Source organism: Siniperca chuatsi, linkage group LG22, assembly GCF_020085105.1.
Source record: "Siniperca chuatsi isolate FFG_IHB_CAS linkage group LG22, ASM2008510v1, whole genome shotgun sequence".
Classification (NCBI taxonomy): domain Eukaryota; kingdom Metazoa; phylum Chordata; class Actinopteri; order Centrarchiformes; family Sinipercidae; genus Siniperca; species Siniperca chuatsi.
The window spans coordinates 4353672-4379227 of NC_058063.1; the positions used below are offsets into that span (position 1 = coordinate 4353672).

At 40.2% G+C, this 25556-nt stretch overlaps 1 protein-coding gene across 7 annotated transcripts in view; it reads right to left on the minus strand.

Moving 5' to 3' along the window:
• sorcs2 (sortilin-related VPS10 domain containing receptor 2) overlaps nucleotides 1–25556 on the minus strand; it is a 367111-nt gene that overhangs the window by 59549 nt on the left and 282006 nt on the right. For all 7 annotated transcript variants that reach the window (XM_044185095.1, XM_044185097.1, XM_044185091.1 and 4 more), the window contains exons 4-7: nucleotides 22121–22285; nucleotides 18991–19064; nucleotides 10210–10274; nucleotides 4846–4964 (exon numbers count right to left, since the gene is read on the minus strand). In XM_044185095.1, coding sequence (XP_044041030.1) covers nucleotides 4846–4964; nucleotides 10210–10274; nucleotides 18991–19064; nucleotides 22121–22285 — 423 coding nt within the window. The remainder of the gene's footprint in view (nucleotides 1–4845; nucleotides 4965–10209; nucleotides 10275–18990; nucleotides 19065–22120; nucleotides 22286–25556) is intronic.

Sequence of the window (25556 nt, forward strand, 5' to 3'; positions counted from 1 at the left end):
GCATTGTGGGTAATGTAGGCGCCAGAGTTTGACAAGAAAGAAGAATGTGTGGAATAAAAACGATGATCTCTGATTCTGCTGTATTGATTTTGATAATTTTTTTAAGTGTCTTTTGTGAGTTTGATAATGTATTATTGCTAAAAGAGACCTGATACTTCATGATAGATAAGAATTTCTACTACAGAGTTCTTTACTATTCTTGACTGGTGATCAATGCCATATTTTAAGGAAAATACTGACTATAAATAACATTCATGAAGTAATTTTTTCTTCCAAAAAAATGCGCAGGAGCAGGTATTTTTACAGCCCTGAGCAGTGCCTGCAGGTCTTCCTCTCAGGCTGTAGGTATAACCTCCACCAATCAGATGGTAGGGCAGTAGACTATATATAAAAATCTATGATCTATGTAAAGAAAAGTGTGCGGATCTTTTCCCAGTGGAAATTCCGCCCTTGTTCTCTGTCCACACATTTATCCCTACATCTGATATCAATGGGTTAGTAATACTGGGAGTACTGGGAAGATAATGCCTGGAGGACAATGGACCAGTCTATTGTTGCCTAATGAGGATTCAATTCTTCTCACACACATTCATAAACACTCATGCATGCATACACACATTTACACACATTCATATATATGTGCACATGCACACATATATAGACACACACATCCAAAGGATATGATGGTTCTATCCCACTATAGGATTCTGCTCTACCAGCTCATGTATATTCTGCAGTTATCACATGCAAATGAGATTCAGCTCTCGGCCTCCTCCGAGCGTACAGTTGGTACTGCACGGCAAGTCAATTATAGACAAGGCAAGATTAATTCTGCACAATGTCCCGAATAGCAATTCTTTTCCATTTCAAGCCGACAGTACTGTATGTTATCTGGGCGGGAGTTTATCAGTAAAAAAGACAGAAAGCTGCAGCCTCAGTTGTGTGTGCACAACCACAACTGAATAGATACACCCACAGATACGACATGTGCACAAATGCTGAATGATAGTAAATAATAAGGTAGAACACTGTAGTATTAATATAATAATGACTATATTCAATTTGAGACATTAGTGTAATTAACAGATGAGAGCACTGCTGAGAAGATTGGGAGCTGCTATCTACGAGACTTCTACACTTTACAATCAGATCAGATGTGGTGGAAATCTGCGCCCAACAAAAGGAGGGCATTGTTCTTCCAGTGCACATGGAGCTCATCTTTTCAGTCTGTGACAGTGGCAAATAGTGGAAAATCAATGGAAAATCAAATTCACAAATGTGTATCTGACAAACAAAAGAACTGGTCACTAGAATTGGAGTCCCGTGGATCACAAGTGTATGTGAGAGGTGTCGCTCGTTGTGACAAACCCACAGGGAATTATCACCCGAATCTGCAGTTCCCCTCAGTTCTACCAACCTGCTCTCATAGATATATATGATCGTGACAAGTGCAGGGATTAAATGAGGGATGTGAAATGTAAAGTCCAGTTTGATAACTCCTTCTTAAGAAAGGTTATTTCATAATTTAATAATAATAATAATGATAATAAAACTTTATTTATAGAGCACTTATCAAAACAAAGTGCTTCACAACAAGAGAAATAAAATACCACAGTGAATGAAATATAAAGAAATAAAATACACAAAAGCAATAAAATAAACAGGTAAAATCAGTATCTGCTTTCAGATACAAATGTGTTTTGAGAAGAGACTTAAACGAAGACACTGACTCAGACAACCTAATTTCTTCGGGCAAGTTGTTCCAGTGCCTGGGGGCCCTGATGGCAAAAGCTCTATCCCCCTTAGTTTTCATCCTGGACTCAGGAACAGACAGGAGACCCCTGCCCGAAGATCTCAAACTACGTGAAGGTTCATAAGGGATTACAAGGTCTAAAGTATAGTCTGGAACCAGACCACGAAGAGCCTTAAAAGTAATCAACAAGATCTTAAAATCAATCCTGAAACCAACAGGGGGCCAATGTAAAGAGGCTAAAACAGGTGTGATGTGGTCGTACTTCTTGGTCCTGGTTAAGAGCCTAGCAGCTGAGTTCTGTACAGTCTGCAGTCGTTTCAGAGTTTTTTGATTAAGACAAGTGAACAGGCTGTTACTATAATTGAGGTGTGAGGAGATAAAAGCATGTACAACAGTTTCTGCATCACTAAAATTTAAAATAGATCGTATTTTTGCAATGTTTCTGAGGTGATAGAAACATGACAAGCTTAGTGATATGTTGCTCAAAACATAAATTGCTATCAAACAGGACACCATGATTTCTTGCAACAGGCTTGATATGTTGTTACAGGTTACCAGTAGATGGCAGTATTTGTTTAGTGATGTGTTGGGGCCCAATAACAAGGATTTCAGTTTTATTTCAGTTGAGCTGAAGAAAATTTATCGACATCCAATTTTTTATGTCAGACAGGCAGTCCTGCAGAGAACTCAGCGTACTCAGGTCAGTGGGCTTGACAGGGAGGTACAGCTGTGTGTCATCTGCATAACAATGAAAAGAAATCCCATGTCTGCGGATGACATCACCCAAGGGGAGCATGTATAAGGATTGGTCCCAGAATTGAACCTTGAGGCACACCGTATTTGATACGGGAAAAGGATGACATGAAGTTATTAATGCTGACACAGAATTTCCTATTGGACAGATAAGATGAGAACCAGTCTAGTGCAGTGCCAGATATGCCCACCCAGTGCCTCAGTCTATCTAAAAGAATGCCATAATCAATTGTTTCAAAGGCAGCACTTAAGTCCAGCAGCACAAGAATTGAACACATGCCTGTGTCTGCATTCATTAAAAGGTCATTGGTGACTTTGAGGAGGGCTGTCTCAGTGCTGTGGTGTTGACGAAAGCCAGATTGGAACTTTTCAAAGGTATTATTGTTTTCCACAGTTTTCCACAAGTTTTTCGAGAATCTTCGAAATAAAAGGCAGTTTGGAGATTGGGCGATAGTTATCCAGGAGGGTGGGATCAAGCCCAGGTTTTTTAGGACTGGCTGGACACAAGCTGTTTTAAAGTAATCTGGGACGCAGCCAGTAGACAGCGAGCTGTTAAAAATAATTTGTAAAAGGGGAGCAATACAATCCATAACTTCCAATAAGAACCTAGTTGGGATTTTGTCCAGAGGGTTGGAGGACACTCTCATAAGAGACATGATGTCTGCGAGTTCAGGCATCGTAACAGCAATAAAATTGCTCAAAGAATCCCTGAGCGGGTGATCCACATCTAAAAAGGCAGGATTGGGGGTGATATCAGATCTTATTAACTCCACCTTTCCAGCAAAGTGCAAAAGAAACTTTTCACAATCAGCATCACAATCAGCAGGGGCACAAGGAGAGGCTGGGTTAATTAACTGATCCACAGTCTTAAATAGGAATCTGGGGTTGTGCTGATGGGCAGAAATAAGTGCATGCAGAGAGATGACATGTTCTTGCATCCTCATATGCATATATATCAAATATCCTCAGTCACATATTCTTGTATAAAATATATAAAATTAAATGAGCAACTTCACATTTTACAATCACAGGCTAAAAAACGCTTTTTCTCAACAGAGATAGCGGTGTTTGGATTCAGGTTACGGCCAACCGGCAGACATTTGAAATGGAATGAAGCCCACTGATGGCAGACAGCCCAAAACAGGAGTCGAATGTGCCAAGCGTAGCAGTGTTCATAGCAACCACCATATCAACGATCTGAGACCTGAGAGAATCTTCGTAATAACTAACAAAACTAAGGATCATATACATTCACTGAACGAAGATTATGAGAATAAAATGCACATATCTCACTAGAAATGTTATCAAAACGCATTTTAATGCAGAAACTTAAAATACTGCATTTTCCACTGAGAATTAAAGAAATGTCTAGCATTTTGGTTTTCACAACGCAGGCCAAGAGAAAAAAAAGGACAAAAAAACTTTATTTCTCAGAACTGAGGGTGAAATCATTAAAACTGATGGCCGTAACAGTGACCTATCGTACTGTCGAATTATCAAGGACACTTTGTGTGTTTTAGTTTTGAGAAATGTTGAGGATATCATTGAAAGAAAACCTTACCATGGAAATTAACAGTGAGGAAAATACTTCTGGGCGGCGGTTCTCCAATGGAACTGCTGCTCACAGTGTATTGATTCTATATTATATTGATTCTGATGTGAAAAATCATATCATATACATTCATTCATTCAAATTCAGTCGTATGATTTTGTCATTTAGGTATGAGGACATGCTGGTGTATCATCTTCCATGAAGCCAAACAGAAAACCCTCAAATGAAGAGGCACAAATCATCTTTCCAACACTGAGCAACAGGTTAATGTGTGGTTTGGTGAAGCACTAGCATTAGCTGTGTCACTGGTTTTAAATGAAATTACAGCATATTGAGGTGTCACCTTGAGTTTTTAGACCAGTTAAGTGCTACCTGGAATTTTCACAAATACAAAAAGGAATAAAGTAGGTAAGATCAGCATACTTCTGATGACATGAAGTTTATTTAGGCTTAGTACAATAACTAGGATCTGCATATAGTGTGTCTATACTGTACCTGCTCTGTGCCATCCACATTTACAGAAAGTAAGGCCATTATTTACAACTGTCAAAATTATCGGGTGATCTGGACCCGTTGTTATACCCCGACAGCTGCTGCATGAACACAGATATCTCTACATTCAAGAAACAAAATCTCTGAATATGAAAATGTGTCTGTGTCAATGTGATATTTTGGGGAAATTTTCAAAAGTCTGTATGACATGAAAACAGGATGAGAAATTTCACTAAAAGAATAATCAATAATACACCAGTCTCCCTTTCACCTCCCCTGTTGCGGTGATGTTTACCTTGACAAATATGTAGTCGTCCTGCACCAGCAGCGAGTTGTGGTCGATTTTGCCGAGGAACTGAGCCGTCACCATTTTGTCCGAACAGTTCTGGATGAGACAGGTAACATACAGGTAACCTGCAGTGACACACAGGAACAAACAGAAGAGAATGGTTACTTTTGGTAAAATGTAAAAAAGAAAGTTGCTTAAAAAACGAATAAATAAAAAATGTTGGTTTCATATTTTTCACATACATTTGCACAGGTTCACATACTGCAATACATTTCACATGGAATATGTTCAAATATACTTTAAATATTCAAAAATATATCCACTGACATTCCAGGATATATTATTGCTAAAGATAAGACTATATTTTGACTATTTACGGGTTTTTAATGCTCATCCCAATATTGGATTCACAATATATTTACTGTGCTGTAGATGACCTGATATGGCCATGTGAGCTATGTTAAGTTGAGACAGTGAAAGAGAAAGGAAGCAAGAATGACAGGAACTTTTATTCAGTTTATATATATATATATCTATAAAAAACAATTTATATATTATCCATAAAACAAACCAACAGACAGAGACAGAAAAGAGAAAGAGGACATGGAAGAAAAAGTATGGGAGGAAACTAGGCCAAAAGAAAAATTGAGACATAATTTTCCAAACTCTATAAGATATGACAGCTTCCCCATAGACATATAGCCGTTCTAGCATCCAAATGGCCAGGAGGGATTATCCTCACAGAGACACACAGAGAGGTTAGCGCCTGTTGCAAAGCTCACCCAGTACTGAATTTCAACCAGCAGCTGCATCAGCAACATTGTCTGCTGAAATTCAGCCGTTATTCTCCTCCCAGAGGTGACAAGCTGGCAATAGAGAGAATGCTCAAACACACACAACCTCACAACCATACACATGAGGTTGTTTGTTCAGAAGTGAGTCGCTGCAGCAGACATGTACAGTACTGCATAAAGCCACATTTTTGTATAATACTTGTTTTGACCTTCGATTGACTATATGCAATCCTTAACTTGTTCACCGCTACAATATACCCCTTCAGTGGATGGGACATTTACCAAACTGACTTTTTAGAAGTTATTGTGACTACATGCAGATGTGGATGCAGTTTGAAAATTGTCATCCAACACAGAACTGCAAACCACATAGGGATTTTGCCTCATGGGGGCACGAATACACTCAGCAACTCATGGGACTCATTCCACCATGGAAATCTGATTATTAGATTATGAGATATCATGTATAATGTTGACATTTTAGCCCACAGGCAGGTGGTGAAAGCTAATGGAGTGTGAAAAATAAAATGGGTTAATCCTGTCTTTTAGTAAGGATAAATATGTACAAGTGGAAATTTTGGCCTGATGATGGACCTTAAAAAATGGTCAGAATGTCACCAAAACCTTTCATAAGGGTCCAACTGCAGACCTCGCTCCTGGGAAACCCAGATCTGAGAGCCAAAGGGAAGAGCAGAATGTCACTTTGCTTTTGCTTTTTAACAGATTAAATCGCTAGTTATTTTCAGTTGCTCCCACTTTGCAATTTTTAAAAATCATTGTTAAGCTATTGTCAATGAAAAACAAAACTTTCTGCAGAGTTTTCACATTGACAAAACTAAGAGTCTAGAGCCATGCTAGCAGCTCTGTGAGGCCTGTACTTGCATCAACATGCTAATGTTCAGCAGATATAATATTTGCCATGATCCCCATGTTAGTGTAACGTGTTAGCATGCTAACATTTGCTCAGTACTTAACACAAAGTACAGCTGAGGTAGATGGGAATGTCTTTGGTTTGTAGGTATATGGCTATAAATTCTTTTCTTGGTTAGTTATATAGAAATCAAAGTGGTGGACAAAATTTAAAATTTTGACCTGATAATGGCACTGTTAGCAGATCACCTGCCACGTACCTGTAAGAAAGCCATATGAAAAGTGTAATGTTCACGTATGACTGGACAAATGTTACTTTAATGTCTTTTGTAAAGAGGTTTGTAACTAACCTTAGCATTTTAATATTAGCAGGGTGTGACGAAAAGAGTAGGGTCTAACAAAATGCTACTCATATCATCCCTAATGTCAGTCAGGTAATGAGTCGTTAAACATTTGCTTGTTGCATACACTATTTGTCAAGTTAACTTCTCATTATGTATGGAAAGAAGTTTAAAAAACTGTTAAAGTAATCAATTTCTTCTCATTTTTGTTATGAATGTTCTTTTGAAGGGACATTGACAATGACAATGATATTCCTGATGTTAGCTTGCTGGACTAGCTGGACAATTATTGTTAGCTAGCATTAATGTTAGCTTGTCCAATAGGCTAATCTGCAGCACTTTACTTAACTTCCAGCTTACTCTTGTATGTTGTAGCAAATTGAATTGAGTAGGCTTCTTCTTTCGCACCTAACACACTACAAGAACCAAGATAGCTTTTGGGATTGGCCCTTGGCTGTTCTAACAAACATTATCATAACGCTACTTAATGTACTGTCCAAAAAGCTCTCTAAACATGGTTAAATTTTGTTGAATAAAGTTCTTGAGGGGAAATTAGCTGCTAGATAGTACCCCACCTCACTCCTGGGGGGCCCTACGCTCCTACCATTGGCATCTTTATATATCCGTGTGACAACATTTTTCATACCAGTACCATATCATGTACCAGAGAACATACACTGACAAAATAAACTTATGAAACAACTCAACTTCATATTACTGAGTCTATCTTCATTGGCTCTGTACTTTTCTCTCTCTGCCGTGTCTTTGTTCAAGAGGTGTCTGGTCTAACAAATGGACTGGCTAATTTACTGAAAAGCCTGGACGTTTAATCAAAGCAGCATACGGCCGAGAGCTCATTAAAAAAACATTAGATTGGGCTAAGTGTTCAATTCCAGCTTGTGGCACATACACTTCTTCATGCTACTTGCTGTCCTCACACACCTGCAAACACACTCACATACTAAGCACGCACGCATTTGTCCTGCACCTGTGCAACTGTATGACAAAGGAAACTGTAAGAACTAAATAGTGACTTATAAATAAACAAGGATGAAGAAATTTTGGAATAATTTACATTATACTGAATGTATGGCACCCATAATTTAAATTTCCATACAATGGAGATGTGTGCTGTGTGTGTGTGTTTGTTTACACACGTATGTCCCTGTATGTCTCTATACATGCCTAACAATGAGGTGTATGAATACGTACATGCTTGTGTGTATTGGTGCATGAACAATGTACACTCACGCTTTCCTGCACATCAATCTCCCTTAATGACACATACACAAACACACTCCCTGCCAGCCTCCCTGTTCCCATGGCTCATCCATCAATCGACCACCCTCATTTCTCTGGAGTCCTTCCCTCTCAATAAACCACGGGCCCTGGGTGCAAGTCCCCCCCCCCCCAGGTACAGCCCCAGTTACAGCCCCAGTTCCTTGCCTCTGCAGAGACTCCTGCGACTCTGTGTCCTTCTTTGTAGCATGCCACCGTTTAACCTTGGCAATGCCACATGTGTCAGGGGGGCACAGGCCGAACAGATTGGTTTGGCATGCCTGATCGCTCCAGCCCCCCCACAATCTATCTATCTGGGCATGGAAGCAAGGAGGGGAAAAGGGGGGAGAATGAGGAGGAAGAGGAGGGGGGACCATGTGGCACTACCTAGCCCTGGGAAGAGCACTCGTGCCTGGGCAGCTGGCCCAGACAGACAGCCTCTCCCGTTCACTCTCCACAAACACAGGCAGCCTTGTTCGGGCTGACAGCTTTCACATTGCAGGCAGCGTCTTTCAGTGTGTGGGTTAAAAGACTGCGTGTCTCCTCAAGGGATTTATGAGGTGTTTGTATTTTTCTAGAGGGTAGGTTTATGGAGAAATAGAGTGTGGCACTGCAAAAAAACATATCCTTCATTTTGCCCTTCACTATCTGTCACTACTCTCTGACTTTGCCTGCTCAGGTTTATTTAGAGTCGGGGATTAGGGGTTGGGAGAACCAAAGGAGGTGAAGTCCAGAGCACACACGCATTTACAACCACACAATCTCAAATACACACTACTTCTATTACCCTCACGGCCCTTGGTCGGGAGTTAAGCACAAACCTGTCTGTCACTCAGCTGATATGATAATCCAGATTTGCTGTTGTTGCCCCGGGGGCCCCTGACACCCCTCCTTAATCTACCCATTAATTCTCCATTAACCCCCTCCCCTCCGACGGTGAGGTCAACCATTCATCTCTTCTATTACCTGCATTTACACTGCAGGCTATGCTAAGACTAGTACTGCCATGATGGGGAGAGAGCACATTAGAATTCTCCACCTCAGCAAGTCTTGTAGAGAAGTGACTCTTGTCTCCAGAATTGATACGAATCAAACGTCTCACATAACTGGCCAAGTTTTGTGACAATTGGACACACACGCTGAGTTTCTCTACTCTACAGTTCTAGTACTATGTGATTAGATCTGAACAGATGCAAATTTGCTTTGGGCGTCGTGAATTGAGGTGAAGACGGGTCCATGCGAGTTGGGTTAAGATGAGACTGAAAACAATATTTACGTTTATGCTGAGGCTTTATGACTCCATGAATGTACGGCGAAAAGGGGCAGCTAACTAGCTACCTACAGCTAACGTCTGTACAGTTGGTACATACGTTTTTAACCAGCAGTAGCGCTATGGAGCAGTGTTTTTGTGTCTTGTGCGTGTGCACATGGGTGATGTAGCGCACCTCCAATTGATGGTTGGTGGCAGTAACATGCCACTTAATGTAGCAATGAGCCAACAAAGGCAAGAAAGAAAGACTGCTAGCTAGCAAACATGCGTGTCAACAATGCAGGTTTCAAATCTTTCCAAAAATGAGCTCTGCAAATGTTTTCAGAGGAAGGAAATGCATTCAACACGGCCATTAGTCCTCAAGAATACACACATTTCATTTTTTGTGAGAAACAGTGAATGTAAACATAGCTTTTGTTTTCACAAAAAAAAAAAAAACAATGCAGAAGGGTACCTTTAAATGCCTGGTTACACAAGAAGAATGAATTTGTTTTCACCTTCAAAAAAGGTAGCGCTTGAAGCTTGGTGACGTAGTGACTGCTTGCTCTCTTGCTTTGCCTCATTGGTTTCTCATGGTTGGTTTGTAATTTGTCAATGATGTGAATTTGTGTGACAAAGATAATCAAAGTTGAATTCTATGAGAAAGTTCTACACATTTACATTCACATGCCTCTGCGAGCAAATCCACCAATCATGGCAATTCCATTAGAATTATTACATATCGGTCTGACATTTCACTGTGCTGGTGTGGCCAGGCCCTAACAGTATCATGAATAAATATATAAATGATAAATGAGCTGATGAAACATCACTGTACCTCCACTCGTATCTTGCATTTCCATGTGCACCAGATCAGGGTCCACATCCACACCAGAAACTGACCTGGAACAAAGAAGGTAATTACATTAATCAATGGTATTTCTGACCAGGGATAGTACATTTAATCAGAAATTTGACTTAAAACCACAAAACACCAACTTTAGACTTTAGAAATGATCCGAATCAATTAGAGTGTGGTTGATAGATATGTAGTAACTTTTTGACCTGCATTTAACAGTAATCCAAATCTTTCCCTAACCTAACTTTAACCAAGTTCTTTAGTTACCTAGCCCTAACCATACCTTAACCATAATTTATTTGTCATGACCACAATCTTTCCCAAACTTTTACCATCATGTAGTTTCCACAAGCAGATGTTGTACAAAGAAAGAATTTAAAAAACATTGGCATTGAAAAAAATCCGCCATTGAACAAAATCGGGGCAGAATCGCTCAATGTCAACGTGCTTGTCTGGGGATAAACATCCATATTTAGTCTTAAAATCTTAGCTTACTTAAGGAAATGCAATTCTGTTCCAGTGGACTCGGATCACTTCACTTTGTTTGCTGTTGTTTGATGTTTCAGTATCTTGACAGAAGGTTGAATTACATACCAACTCTTTTTACTATCAAGACAGATTTTTTAATTTCTTGAACTTATTTTGTTTATTGGCAAACAAATTACTCTCACCCCAGTGGCACATATTTATTTGATAAATAAAATATTTAAAACTAAATAAAATCTACTGATTAAATCAGCAGCATGCAAGTATACACACATATTCTTTGGTCCCCTTTGATTACACAGATACCTCAGTAGATATGCACAACTCAGCTCTTCCTGGAAAATGCACTCAGCCTTGCCTAACATGCCTAAAACCACCAAAATTTTAAACCCCTTTTCCTTCTTTCCCCGCCTCAGTTTCACTGAGAGAGCAATGCTCTCTTTTGCAGGAACGCCCTGATCGCATTTGCACTGTTACACACATTCACACCTGGAAGCTGCCCAGTACAACTACAGTCTAATCTGCTGGCCACTGAGCAGATCCACCGGAGCGGTTGGGGTTAAGGGCCTTGCTCAAGGGCACCTCAGTGGTGGTAATGAGGGAGGGGCAAGCGCTGCCTTTTCACTTTCCCCAACCAGATTTATGCTGCCGGTCTTCTTAGAAGCACACTGACACACACTACAGTACACTCGCTCCGTCAGTAAAGCTCTCTCAGTAAAGACAGAGTGGAGATTTAAAACCTCGTTACTTTGCCTATAAAGAGACTTTACGAGCAATTAGCAGGCCATGGAGGGAAGAGGGAGGAAGGGAAGAATGGAGGAGAGAAGATGGACCACAGGATCTGCTGATCATGGATGATGATCTTCTTCAAGTGATCTGTATGAGCAGTTTGCCTACTGGTCTAATAAAATCAAGAAATGGAAGCAATACATATGACTTCTCCATTAAACCAACAGAAAGGCAAGCTACCTTCGTGGCTTCACAGGTGATGATACCAGTAATAAAATAGCAGTTCTACTTTACATTTTACAGCTCTCCTTTTCAGAGCAGCTGATGATACAAAGGCAAATCCAGATGACCTCCATGAGTGTTTTATAAATATTGTTTCACAAGCGTTTAGTTGTCTGTGGTTGAAAAAGCACCTTCTTTTACAGTAGTAAAAGCAGTAATACCAATTCAATTCAATTTTATTTATATAGCGCCAATTCATAACAAAAGTTATCTCATTGCACTTTTCCTGAAAGCGACAGAAGGAGAGAGGAGAGAAACGAGAAAGCACAAAACTATGGGGGAGAGAAGATGTTAGTACCATGCAGTAATGGGATAAAAATGCATACAGATGGAGAGGGAGAGAAGGAGAGAGGAAAGAGGTGCATCATGGGAAGTCTCCCGGCAGTCTAGGCCTATAGCAGCATAACTAAGCAACCACAAGTAACCCTGCAGTCTAGTAGCGCAGTGTTTTAGTAATAAGGTACGATGGTGCCAGACCATTAAGAGCTTTGTAGGCGAGAAGGATTTTAAATTCTATTCTGGATTTTACAGGGAGCCAGTGCAGAGAAGCTAATTTTGGAGAGATCTCTTTTCCTAGTTCTTGTAAGTACACGTGCCGCAACATTCTGGATCAACTGGAGAGTCTTGAGGGACTTATTTAGGCAGCCGGATAATAAGAAATTGCAGTAATCCAGCTTAGAAGTAACAAATGCATGCACTAATTTTTCGGCATCATTTTGAGACAGGATGTGCCTGATTTTACGTAGGTGAAAAAAGGCAGTCCTTGAAGTTTGTTTCATGTGGGAGTTAAAGGATAAATCCTGATCAAAGATAACTCCGAGGTTCCTTATGATGCTGCTGCAGGGCAATGCCATCTAGAGTAACTATATCTTTAGATAATGTGTCTCAGAGGTGTTTGGGACCAAGTACAATAACTTCAGTTTTGTCAGAGTTTAACATCAGAAAATTGCAGGTCACCCAGGTCTTTATGTCCTTAAGGCATGCTTGAAGTTTAGTTAACTGGTTAATTTCATCTGGCTTGATCGATAGATATAATTGGGTATCATCTGCATAGCAATGAAAGTTTATGGAGTGTTTCCTAATAATATTGCCTAGAGGAAGCATATATAAGGTGAATAGAATCGGTCCAAGGACAGAACCATGTAGAACTGAGATCGATCTGATAGATAGGATTTAAACCAGCTTAGTGCGGCTCCTTTAATGCCAATTGAATGTACCAGTCTCTGTAATAGGATGTGATGGTCAATGGTGTTGCACGCAGCACTAAGCTCTAACAAGACAAGTACAGAGACAAGTCCATTGTCTGATGCAATTAAAAGGTCATTTGTAATTTTCACCAGTGCTGTCTCTGTGCTATGATGCACTCTAAATCCTGACTGAAAATCCTCAAATAAACTAAGTTGTCACACAACTGATTGGTGACTGCTTTCTCAAGGATCTTAGAAAGAAAGGGAAGGTTAGATATAGTTCTATAGTTAAAAACCCCTGGATCAAGAGTGGGCTTTTTAAGAAGCAGTTTAATTACAGCTACTTTAAAGGATTGTGGTACATAGCCTGTTAATAAAGACAGATTGATCATATCCAGTAAAGAAGTGCTAACTAAGGGTAAAATGTCTTTAAGCAGCTTAGTTGGAATGAGGTCTAAGAGACAGGCTGATGGCTTAGATTAATTAATCGTCGAAGTCAGCTGAAGAAGGTTGACAGGAGCAAAGCAGCCAAAACACACATCAGGCTCTACAGCTGTTTTATTGTCTTCTTTTTTAGAGAAGCGATAGAATTGAGTGTCGTTTGCAGTGAGCCTGCAGCGCTATCAACTAGATGGTCAATTTGGGAGGGGCTGTGATTTGCACAGGATTCCTCTGTTATATTGAGACATAATACTGAATTAAATGCAGATGGGATTTCGTCCTTGAAGCCACAGCAATATCAGATAGACATCTAGAGTAAGAATTTTTGCCTAATGGCGTGTAGTCCAGCAATAGCAGTTCGATGAAGTTATTAAATAATGGTCCGATAAAGAAGGATTCCGTGGAAAGACTATTAAATGTTCAATTTCAATGCCATATACCAGAACAAGGTCGAGGGTGTGGTTGAAACAGTGAGTGGCTTCATGAACACTCTGACATATAACAAATAGAATTGGCTGTCGTGTTTTCCAGGTTGACCTAGCCAGGTTTCAGTAAGACAAAATAAGTCAGTATGATACTGATATAAATTCGTTCACCAGTACAGCTTTAGATGACAGAGATCTGATGTTACCACATAATACCACAAAGGATAAAACTGTAATACATAGTATGGAGCCCGTTGGTGTCAAGGAGAAAACTGGGGATCTGGTTGATGGGAGAAAGAGGAAGAGAAAGAAAATGACTGGAAAAGAACCCTTTAACAGGTCCTATGTGTTCTGCTAAAGTGTCCTTGACCAAGACTTCTCACTCAGTGCAGGTTACTCTGGATAGAAATGTCAGCTGCATGCTTGAAATGCAAATAACTAAGATCGCAGGTGAAAGCGTACTCTGCACTGGCAAATCATCATTCATTCCACTAACGTTTAGGTCCAGTTAAACCTTCATCGCTGTCTAAGTGTGTGGGATTTCCTTCTCCTTTGGTCAGGGAAGTGGAAGCAGACTGACTGAGAGGCTGAAGAGGAAGCATGGGAAATGAAATGAACGATAAACATGACTGATATAGAGATGGGGGGGAGTGCAACATGCTGTAAATACGTCCTCCCTGGGCTGAAATTCAGCTTCATCCCAGCTCTGGTTTCACTGCAATTCGATTACGCTTTTATCCACATGCTTTTCACAGCATTTCATTTTTATCGCCTATCCTCAAATGTTTGCTTTTGTTGTCAGTTGTCTTCCTGTGAGATGCCAGTTCAATTTCAAAAACTGCTGTTTCTTTTCATTCAGGATGACAAACACAAACTTTATAGCCCAGGATCACAAAAACAAGGCCCACAGGAACACATTTGGCCAGACCCCCCCGACAGCAGATTGGTTTTAATGAGATGTTTTTTGTGTGATTTATGTGAGCTGGCTGCCAGACTCCTGTTCTCTTGTTGCTTTTATGACCACAGGCAAGGCTAAGGCCAGACCCAGCAACTAGCTACCTCTGACCACACACATTTACAGCACGTGTATGCACAGGCATGTCCACGCTTTTACATGAGGAGCAGGTCGCAACCTAACAGTATGTGCAGGCCTAGTGTGCGCACGAGAGTGTGTCGGCTGCAGGCAATTTTAGCTGAAGCAAATAAAATACAGCAGTATTTCAGAATGGCAAGGATTACATGTACACTATAAAATATTCATTTTATTTTCTACTTCCTAGATACAGCTTTAGCCAGACCATATAAAAAATCTGTACTTTATTAAAACTTAAGATATAATGTGTGAAAAGTAAAGTGTTGGTGAACCTTAAAGGAATAGTTTAATTATATTAACGTATTATCATCTTATTAAGTTGTTGTTGCTAACGTATTAGCTAACAGTTGCACATGTACACATCCAACAGACACGGAGCAACATCAGCAATAATTAGGAGTCGTGTTTGTGTCACCTGATGAATGTCAGTCCAATATCTCTTGTGAAACATATCTGGCTCTTTAGCTGCTAAATGCTCCATGATGTTCATCAGCTTGTTGCTAACTTTGTCTCTCTGCTGTTTGGTGCTGAGCAGGTAGAGTACGGTGGGTTTATATGAGCTTTTTGGTTGTTGCTGAAAACAGCTGGAAACAAGGTTGATGAGAGCGGTGAGAGTAAACCAAAACGAGCTGAAACACAGTAAAAAAAACCTGCGTACAGTGGGTCCGCTGTATGAGTGATATTTCTTTTTATTTAACCTTTATTCAGACAGGTAATCGAGACCTGTTCAAAACAACAGCAGCAATACACAAAGACAGACAGGACATTCAATACAGAGACAAAATAGAACACAAATCATAAAAGTTATAAGTGCAAAAGTGCCAAAGTGGTAGTCAGATTTGAAAAACTATGGACAAGAGCAAACCCCCACAGACGCTCTGTCCAGATTTCTTCAAAGTAGTTTAAAATCCCCTAGGGGAATCCTGCTGGACAGCTTCAGTTCCTGCTGTAGCGTCTTCCAGGTTGAGGGGAGCAAGTAGGAGAAGGCCTTTTTACCAAATTCTGTACAGATTGAGGGGATGGAGAGAGTGATGAAGCCCTGGAAGCGTAGGCTATGGCAGCACTGTTTACGTGACATGTATGTGGATAAATAAGTAGGCATCAGTCCAAGGATGGATTTATAAATGAAGTTGTACCAGTGCAAAGTTGTGCTCATGGATAGTGACGACCAGTTGACTAAATAATACAGAGTACAATGGTGTGTGAGGGGTTTACAACCGGCTCTGAATCTCAGAGCTCCGTGATAGACCGCGAACAACAGATGAAGAGAGCGAGCTGAGGCGTTTAACCAATAGCTTGGTCTGGAAACAGTTTCCGTTGTTGTCTGTGCTACTTTCAGCGTGTTTCTGTATGTGGTTCTGTTGTGTGTATTTGCAGTGTGTTTGTATTGTGCGTATGTGTTTTCTATTTGCATGTTTTCTTAAGTTGCAGTGTGTTGAGCTCTCAGGGCCACCGTATCGCGCTGATCTAACAACACAGGAGGGTCAAGGTCTAGGTTGCACATTCAGATCCCAAGTCTGATCTTGAGTATGTAACTTTAGTCTGTTTCCCTCCCTCTCTAGTCCTCCCTCTTTCTCTCCCCACTGCCTCATTTTTTACAGCGCAGAGTGTGGATGATTTGTGCGTTGGAGCTGGTGGTATAAATCAGAGGTGTCCGGGCGTGCCAAGCAGCTCATTTGCTATCGGTGGCGAGAGGAAACAAACTAACAGGAGCTTGCAATGGCTTTCTGACCTTCAAAAGTTGAGAAACAGTGTAGTCAATTGTATTTAAATGCAGCACATTTGAATGTATCATCTTACAAGAACGCATATTGGACAGAGGAGTAAGAAGAAACAAAGTTGAGAAAGGAGAAAGAAGTAAAAAAGTTGAGGAGGAAGCAGTGGATGGAGGAAAGGAGATAAAGAGGGAGGGATACATGATACAAGATAAGATGAAGGCGAGAATGAGGAGGGAAAGCATTAGAATAGATCGCTCTCGAGCTGTGAAATGTTACATGTGCAGGGAAAAGCCATATAACTCTGCCCGCCTGGAACCACAAAACTATCAAGAGATTCATCTATAAAAAGGTTCTGCTGCATAAACTCTGCGCTTACGACTAAAATCCAATTCAAATTTCTAATTTAAGAAAAACTGGAGCAGAAGTTTTCTGTATTATGGTTATGAACATAAAACTGATTTATTGGTATCTGAGAAATAACTGCTGTAGATATAATTTTATTGTTTGAGCAATATTGTGTAAATGATAACAAAATGGGATCAGGATATAGTCAAAAAAATAAACCTTTTAACTCTGCAGGAGATCAAATTTATGTTCGAAAAAGCTTTTGATTTTAATCTAATAAATCAAGCAGCATAAATAAATAAATAAATAAATAAATAAATAAATCAATAAAATAAGCTCCCACACCATTCTTGTATTACCATATTTACCCTCCACCAACATTGACAACTGAGGGTAGAAACCAGTAAATGGTATGAATATATGTTTCTATTTCAGAGGAAAGGATCTCTTTCTATTGTCTTTAATGTAAAATATTGCTTCACTCTGTATTACAATTGTCAGATTACTCTATGATGATAATCACTTTAAAGGTGATTGATACCTAAAAAGAGTTATTTGCTTTCTTTCTGAGAGTGAGATGACAAGTTTGATACAGACCTGGAGCCAAGATTTGGTTAGCCTAGCTTAGCATAAAGACTGGAAGCAGGGGGGGAATGGCTAGCCTTGCTTTCTCCAAAATTCCAAAATACGTCTACTAACCACTCTAAAGTTGTCTAATTCACATGATGTAGCTTGTTTTTTTAACCCATACATGACTAGAAGTGTAAAAGACTTATTTTATACCATATTTTCATGGCGGCGCAACGACCAACAGAAGCAGCGCTCTGACAGTTTGGTATTTTAGTGCTCATTGCAGAGCGCAGAGTGCTCAGGTGCTAGGAGAGGTGCAAACAGACAGGAGGTTATTTTGAATGAGCTAGCGCAAAGAGAGTTGTTATTTTGGTGGAAACTGGGTCTTAGACTTTACGCTGAGAACAGATGTCTCAGAACCACTTTTTCACAATTGAGAATGTCTTCCGGATAGGAGCCGAAACGTCTTGATTCTGAAAACAGTGTCCAGATGACTATGACTGAAACCTTTTCTCCATTAGAACACTCCTGGACAAATGAGGGACTACACCGTCCAACCAGAGCAAACTAAATACATTCAGCAATGACGGAATAATGGTTAAAATGGAAATAAACCATTTTAATTAAACACTCTCCAACCAGTAGATGTGTTTAAATCAGCATCAAACATTAACGTTGAATGTGGTTAAAGCACTTCTGTGCAGCATCTCCAGCTGCAGCTCTGGTTGCCAGATTTGATAAGGAAGCACAGGTTTTGGCACGATGGTATCAAACCCAGCAAACCTCACTATGATGTCAAGACTCTGCTAAGCTGCAGACACAGCACCTGGCTGGCGTTCGGCAAGAAATAGGCAGCACGCAATTCCCCCTAAAATCACAAATAGTCTTTTTAACATGTACACCTTTACAGTTTAAACAAGCAATATACAATGTGTTGATTAGTGAGCTTGAAAGTGTTTCACATTGGACTGGCTAGCTGTTTCCCCTGTTTCAAGAAGCTGTCCTGACTCCAGCTTCGTACTTAACGCTCAGGCATGAGAAAGCAAACCAAAAACTATTAATTATCCCTGCATTACCTCAATGATGACATTACACCATCATTTATGTACTTTAGATATGAAGGCCTTTAGCATAACAGACCCATGCCATAGAAGTATTTCTTAATTCACAAGAATTGCTTGTACTCTTGTTATTACTGTTCATCTCATTTCATATCTTATTCTTACAAACCCTGACTTATGTCTGTGTGGCAAGGTGTTGCATATGTCTGTGTGAACAAAGACTACTTGTTATGTATCATCTTTGTAACAAGAAGTAAAAGATCCTCTGCCTGCTAGAATTCCAGTAGAAGATACTGCTGATCTGTTTTTTTACTGCTTTGTACATGTATCAGTTAAGAAGTCATCAACTGAGTCACTCTGAACATTGAGCTGAGTCTTGAAGTCCTTATTCATCCAATAATGAGAAAATAAAGTTTAACTGACCAGAAGACTCTGTCCTTGGTCACCCGCTCCTGAAGCAAAGTCCACTTGCGGCCCAGGTCTGTGGAAGCAAAGAGCTGAACACAAAAAACACAGAGACGACCACAATGAGACAGAAAAACACACACTCAAAGCATGTAGCATTCAATTATTACCAGCTGTATCCTTTACAATGGAGGATCAATCAGCCAAAAAAATCAGCCAATCCAGCTACTGAATTTCACGGTTCACCAAGTTAAGACTGAGCTCAATTAATTATTAAGCAAGTTTGGTGTGTGAGTGTGTGTCAGTGTGCCTAATACTTTATGAGCAGTGCGGTTGTACTAGTGTGTGTGTTGCTTGGGCTTGTACGGCATTGATCGCACCCATAATGAAAGTCTATTGATTCCTGCCCACAAGGGATCCTTGATGTCTGAACAGCACATTGGAGTCGAGAAAAGGATTTCGCCACACAAATGTCCTCTTCCACACAAAAACACAAACACACAGTTTTATTTCTCAATGCTCATCATAGTCAGAGGTTTGGTTGTGAAGGCAGAACTTCCTGTCTACATACTGCTCATAACAACCGTTCTCACTCAGGGTCATCAGAAAATAGAGTCATCCACGATCAAACTCATTTCTAAAGCCCGATTCTATGTGAAAAAGAAAAGCTGACCTTGATAGAAATCTGTCTCTGCCCTCACAAACCTTCTTAATTTACATGTGCCGCTACGTGTCCTCCCATTATCCTCTAGCTAAATGATTTTTTTTGTTCTGTTGAATGGATTCCTCGCTTCCATCTGCAGCCTGCCCATATGGAACAGATTAAAGCCTAATTGAATTTCTTGTTTAATTACGTGTAAATGATTAAAGTTGAGGAGGAGTTGAGCTGGCTCAAATTTATGAACTGTTGGACCTAATGTCCCACCTCTGTGTCTCTGGCTTCATGTCTACTGTACAGTACACTTTTCAATTAGGAGGTGTGTATATGTGTGTGTGAATGTGTTTGAGAGTGCAAACATGTTGGTGTATGTGAGTTGTAAAATGCTGAATGACACTGATCCATTCATTATTTGATTTGACTTACTATAATGCTGAATCCAAATATGCTTTTTAAATGATTTTTGTAGCGTTTCATCTCTATTTGACGGTCTATGTTAGGGAGTGACAGGAAACACAGGTCTCCAGTGGGATTGTAAATATGGATTTTGTGATTATATTTAGTTTTTAACCCTTTGTTTTTTGTCATAGACACTAAAAGACGAACGTTTCAATTCATAACAGAAGTTATCTCATTGTACTTTTCCTATAGAGCAGGTCTAGACCATACTCTTTATAATATTATTTACAGAGACCCAACAAATCCCACCATGAGCAAGCATTTGGCGACAGTGGCAAGGAAAAACTTCCTTTTAACAGGCAGAAACCTGGGACAGAACCAGACTCAATGGTGGGTGGCCATCCGCCGCTGCCGTGTTAGGTTTTAAGAGAGAGAGACAGAGAGACAGAGAGACAGAGAGAGAGAGACAGAGAGACAGAGAGAGAGAGACAGAGAGAGGGGAGGGGAGGGGTTTGGGGGAAGGGGATAGGGTTAGGGATATAGTAGAAAATAGTAAGAAACAGATGGCATTTCCTATAAGGCGTGTTGTTGACCCTGCCTCCCTGGTCTATTTGGCTTTCCTGAAGCAGAAAAATGTTGGAAGTGATTAGTCCATCATTTGCCAGTGGCAGAAATAGTGAAGCCTGTATGCTTTAAAGCATTTGGTTGCCAGATATTTTGGCTCATCACAGGTTATGGCCTTAGCGTGTCTGGATGAGTTGTAAGCAGTTCAACCAAAGAACAAAGTCCCTCTTAGATTGTTTCATTTGAAGGTTTGTAGGCCCGAGGAGGTGAAAGAATCAAATATTTCACAAGAAGAACAGAAACATTTTTTAAATCTAAGATTTAACTTGGACCCCTTGGCTGGGCTTCACCCACAAAACACCACAGTGAGGCAGGCATTCACTTTGAATCTTCACTTGTCTGTTTGCTACAGAAAAATGTGCTCTGATGCATTGAGTAGTATCTTTAGTCAGTGTTGACACGACATGTTCGAGTCAGCTATTTAATGCTTTCTGCAGTTTATACTACCCTGCCCTTTCAGTAGGCCAGGAGCTTGTCTTCTTCAGGGTGGAAGATGAGCGTGTCTGGGGTGAAGGAGATGGACTGTCGCTAGCTACTCAAAATCATTTAATATTTCCAGTAGCAAGAGTTGTTTACCACTAAGTAGCATGGTAGCATGACCAAATACTTAATCTAGATATTTGAATTACACCACAACATAATGAGTGTATTTCTTTATGATTTTACTTTACAATAGATATTTCATGATGTGTTCATCTTCTATTTTATTTTACTCTTTTTAAATCCTATTTATTTGCCTTAAACAAATCCCCAGATTAGCCAAGGAAGGCTAACAGTAAAATGATTACCTAAACTGTGCGTTGTAAACATCAGTCAGAGTTTACACTTCCTGCTTCAGCTTCGACTCCAGACAAAGTGGTTTAGATAATCTGGCTGTCTGAATGTCTGACTGCTCCTGTTTCTTGCCCCATCAGAGAGTGATGTTGCCATGTCCCCAGATCTCATTGGTGAGTACAATGTTATTATTATAGTAATGATGGCCAAAACTAGGAAAATAAGCTTCAAATTGTAACAAACCGAAATGATCCTTTGAGAGCATCTGAAATATTGACCAAAAGTGATATTGGTGGAATCAAGGTAGAAAAGGTGTATACAAATGGACTTACAATGTGTATTTGTTGCATCTAAATCCAGTTAGATGGACAGACAGCCCAGAGAGATTGCGACATGTTTTCAACATGAAATGTAATATCAAAGTGTGTGTGTGTGTGTGTGTGTGTGTGGACATGGCCACTGTTCTGTTTATTTCACTTGCATAAGAAGATTTGCCCTACAGCTGTTACGCTGAATGGTAAATCACACATCAAGTTTTCTCTGAGGTTCGTGTTCTGCTGCTGCGTGTGGAAATTGAAATTGAATGCATTGCTGCACTGACAGCAGAGATGTCTTGCTGGTGTAACATCGCTGCTGTCTTTTTGTTCGAGTCAGCTATTTAGTTTGATGTTTCTGCAGTGCTGTGATACCCACCCTGCCCTCCTTGCAGTAGGCCAGGAGCTTGTCTTCTTCCTTGGGGTGGAAGATGAGCGTGTCTGGGGTGAAGGAGATGGACTGTCGCTGGAAGGAGGAACCTTCGTCGGTGCTGATAAACAGCATCTGATCCCTTTCATTTATGGATGAACCTACCAGCACTACCTGAAAGAGGGACAGACAGAGGAGGAGGAAGGGAAGGAAACAGAGGTCAGAGGTGAAACGGTCAAAGGGTAAAGTCCATCGCTCAGTCAGCAGTCTGTGGAAGATGCAAAGATGCTATTGTCCTCATATCAATACTTGTGCATATTAATTCCCCTGCTTGCAACTGATGAATATAAATGTATTCATGGCCACGCATATTTATTCAAGGCCATTCTCTGGGCCATAAGAACTTTCCATCAACCCTACATGCTGCTTAGACCGAGGCGACACTGTATTGATTATCTATTCAGAGTTTCAAAGCTCATAAAGTGAAGGCATTAAACACGGGCCACACCAGGACTGCCAACCCACCAATCACAATTATGTCCTGGCCACCCAGAGGTAACGCAGCAGTCACATTCTTTGGGAGTTGAGGGTTTTTGGTGCTGGTGTTTATTATCACCACGGTGTTGTTTGCGTCTGGTCTTTACAGAAAGTATTTGATATAGTGTAGTAACCTTTTCAACTGCTGATTCAGCTTGTAATGATTATTTAAAACAGTTATTATGCTTGTTTTGCATGTACACAAAAAAGCATGCAGGCAAATACGTGTACTCACAGAATAGACGTTTCTTATTCACAAAAAATCCTGATCCACCGTTTCCTCTTTGACTCCTCAAGGAACTACAGAGATCCAACCATGTCAAAAATACAAGTTTGCTATTGTTTTTCAAGGATGAAATAGCCACTGGTTGGGAGGGGAAGACATGCATTATCTTTGTGTGCTCATGGCTGAAGCATCACTTCACTTAAAGGCCCCAAACAACATTTTCTCAGCTTTTACTACGAGCAATGGATGAAGACAGAAAGGTAAAACAGTTTTGGTTATTTAACATGAGACATTTCTGTATTATTGTTTTTGTCTGTGTCCTTCTCATTGGTTTCAACACACTGATGGCAGTTGTAGCTTGTTTGCATGTGTTGGGCCGTTGTTCATCTAATCTTATCGAACCACACCCACACAGTCCATTAGCTAAGTTTAATAAACCTCCTAATAATACTTAAGAATATTTTAGAGAAATTCTCTGAAACCAAGATTTCAGGGGCTTTAAATATTTTATTAGTAATTTTATACTAACATATATATATATATATATATATTTAATTACACTGGTAGTCCTGTCGAAGAGTGAATTCAGTCTATTCATTTGTTGTTGCCAGTGTAGGATGTAATGTGAGAGGACAGTCACCAGATTTGAACATTCAATTCATGTTTCCAGTCTTTAAACTTGAATGTTTATTGATTTCATTTTATTTGTATTAAATGTAATATGTCTTTATTATGTTCTTTTAATCTCTAATTTCTCTGAGATTTCCAAATACATTTCTGGCAAGTGTTATCACGAAAGCTTCAAACTCTCACTCATAAACTTGCCACTTGCCACAAACTGAACTCTGGTGCTGTAGCAGAGTCATTTCGTTATTGTATCTGATAAATAAAATGGATTTGTACGTACTGAGACACACAAGCTAGTAAATAAGCACGCACACACACAAATCCTTTTCAGTATTCTCATCATGACTGCTGTTAGGCAGCGAGCGTAGCATGCCCCACATCTTGCTGGCTGCGCTACTTGAGGGCTTTGTGTGTGTTTGTGTGTAACTCTTGCTTGTTCTGAACACACTTCCCTGAGCAACATGGTCGATTAAAGGCCCAGCGTTTGTCTGGCTGCCAGAGGAAGGCCTATAAGGACAAGCAGTGGAGTGGTTGCGTCAGACGAGCAGGAGAGAAGAGGCACAGAGGAGTGTATTATTTCACTTCAAATAAAAATCTTACTTTTAATTTTTTTTTAATGTTGACTGAGCATTTGTGCCTGCGAGCTGCCCACAGTGCTTGCTGTTGCTGTTGGCAGCCGAGCACTTCCACTAGAAAGCTCATGGTTCAGTGCCTTGCTCAAGGGCACCTTGAGAGTATTTGCTCCGAGAAGACAGAGTTTCCAGTGGACTTAGGGATTTAACAAACACTCCTTCAGTCACAATCCTGCATTTCTACCCGCTAAACTGCCGCTGGTCATAACTGAGTAATGATAAGAATTAGGCTTCTTCTAAGAATGGCTTCCGTATTGGAATGCACGGCTCTCTCACTGTGGTTTCTCTTCATGTCCCGGTGGGGCAGGGCCATCAATCAGCTCAGCCTGCCTCTGCCAATATGTCTCTATTTAAAGGACATCTCTCAGTTTAACCTAGTTGAGCTCTGACAGCTGGACATCCTCAGGACACACACACACACACACACACACAGACCACCCACACACACCACATCACCAAACACTGACAGAAAATGTACAGTGAGACAAGAAACACCTGGAATAAATCCTGTTTCATTCATGCGGCATGAATGTGTGCGTATACTGCATGAGTTGAATCTTTAAAATTTTAACCTTATGGATATTAACATGTTATTTAGAGAAGTAAAATTATGTATGTCTCGCTATGTATAATTAACTTAGACCAACTGTACTCACAACTGTCTCTGAATTAGCCAATGATGCAAATATCCAGTACGCTGCTTTGTTTTGAACACTGTCAATGCTATAGTCTGCAAAAAAGCTAAAAAACTATCATGACAGTTTTAAAGGGACAGTCCACTGATTTTGCATATGAAGTTCAGGGCCGTAGCTAGCCCTGGTTAAGACTGTCTCATCCACTGGGTGGGAGACAGTCTCAGATGGTTCCTATAGAAAAGCTTAGGGAAGGTTTATTGGAGGTGGGGAAGTTAACCTGATGGACATTTGCCATACCAACCAGTTAGTCTTCAACCTTGAAGTCTTAAATCTCCCAGCTTCTCTATGGGAACTATCCGGGACTGTGTCCACACAGTGGCTGAGACAGTCCCAAACGGGCCTAGGCCATTTTACAGACTTGCACATTTACACAACACAACACAATGGCATTTTTCTAAGATGATTCCAGTATTTTACATTATATACAGTATAATACATTGTCACGAAGCTTAAAACAAGGCTGTTTTTCTTATTTAATGAATTGAAAGCAGTTTTAATTTATGTGAAAACCCAAACCTAAGCCGAAATGACTACACTTTACAGTGTACTTTTTACAGTGTACTCTCTGCACAGATGAAAGATGTTTGCATGCATGTAATGTAACACACTGGTTTCCAACCTTTAAACCCTTTAAAGGAGAGCAATGCCCGCTTGTGCCGTCATAGGTTGTGTCTTTGAGCCTTGAGCAGTTAAACCAAGGAGTGATTGTCTAATTTGAATAGTTATAA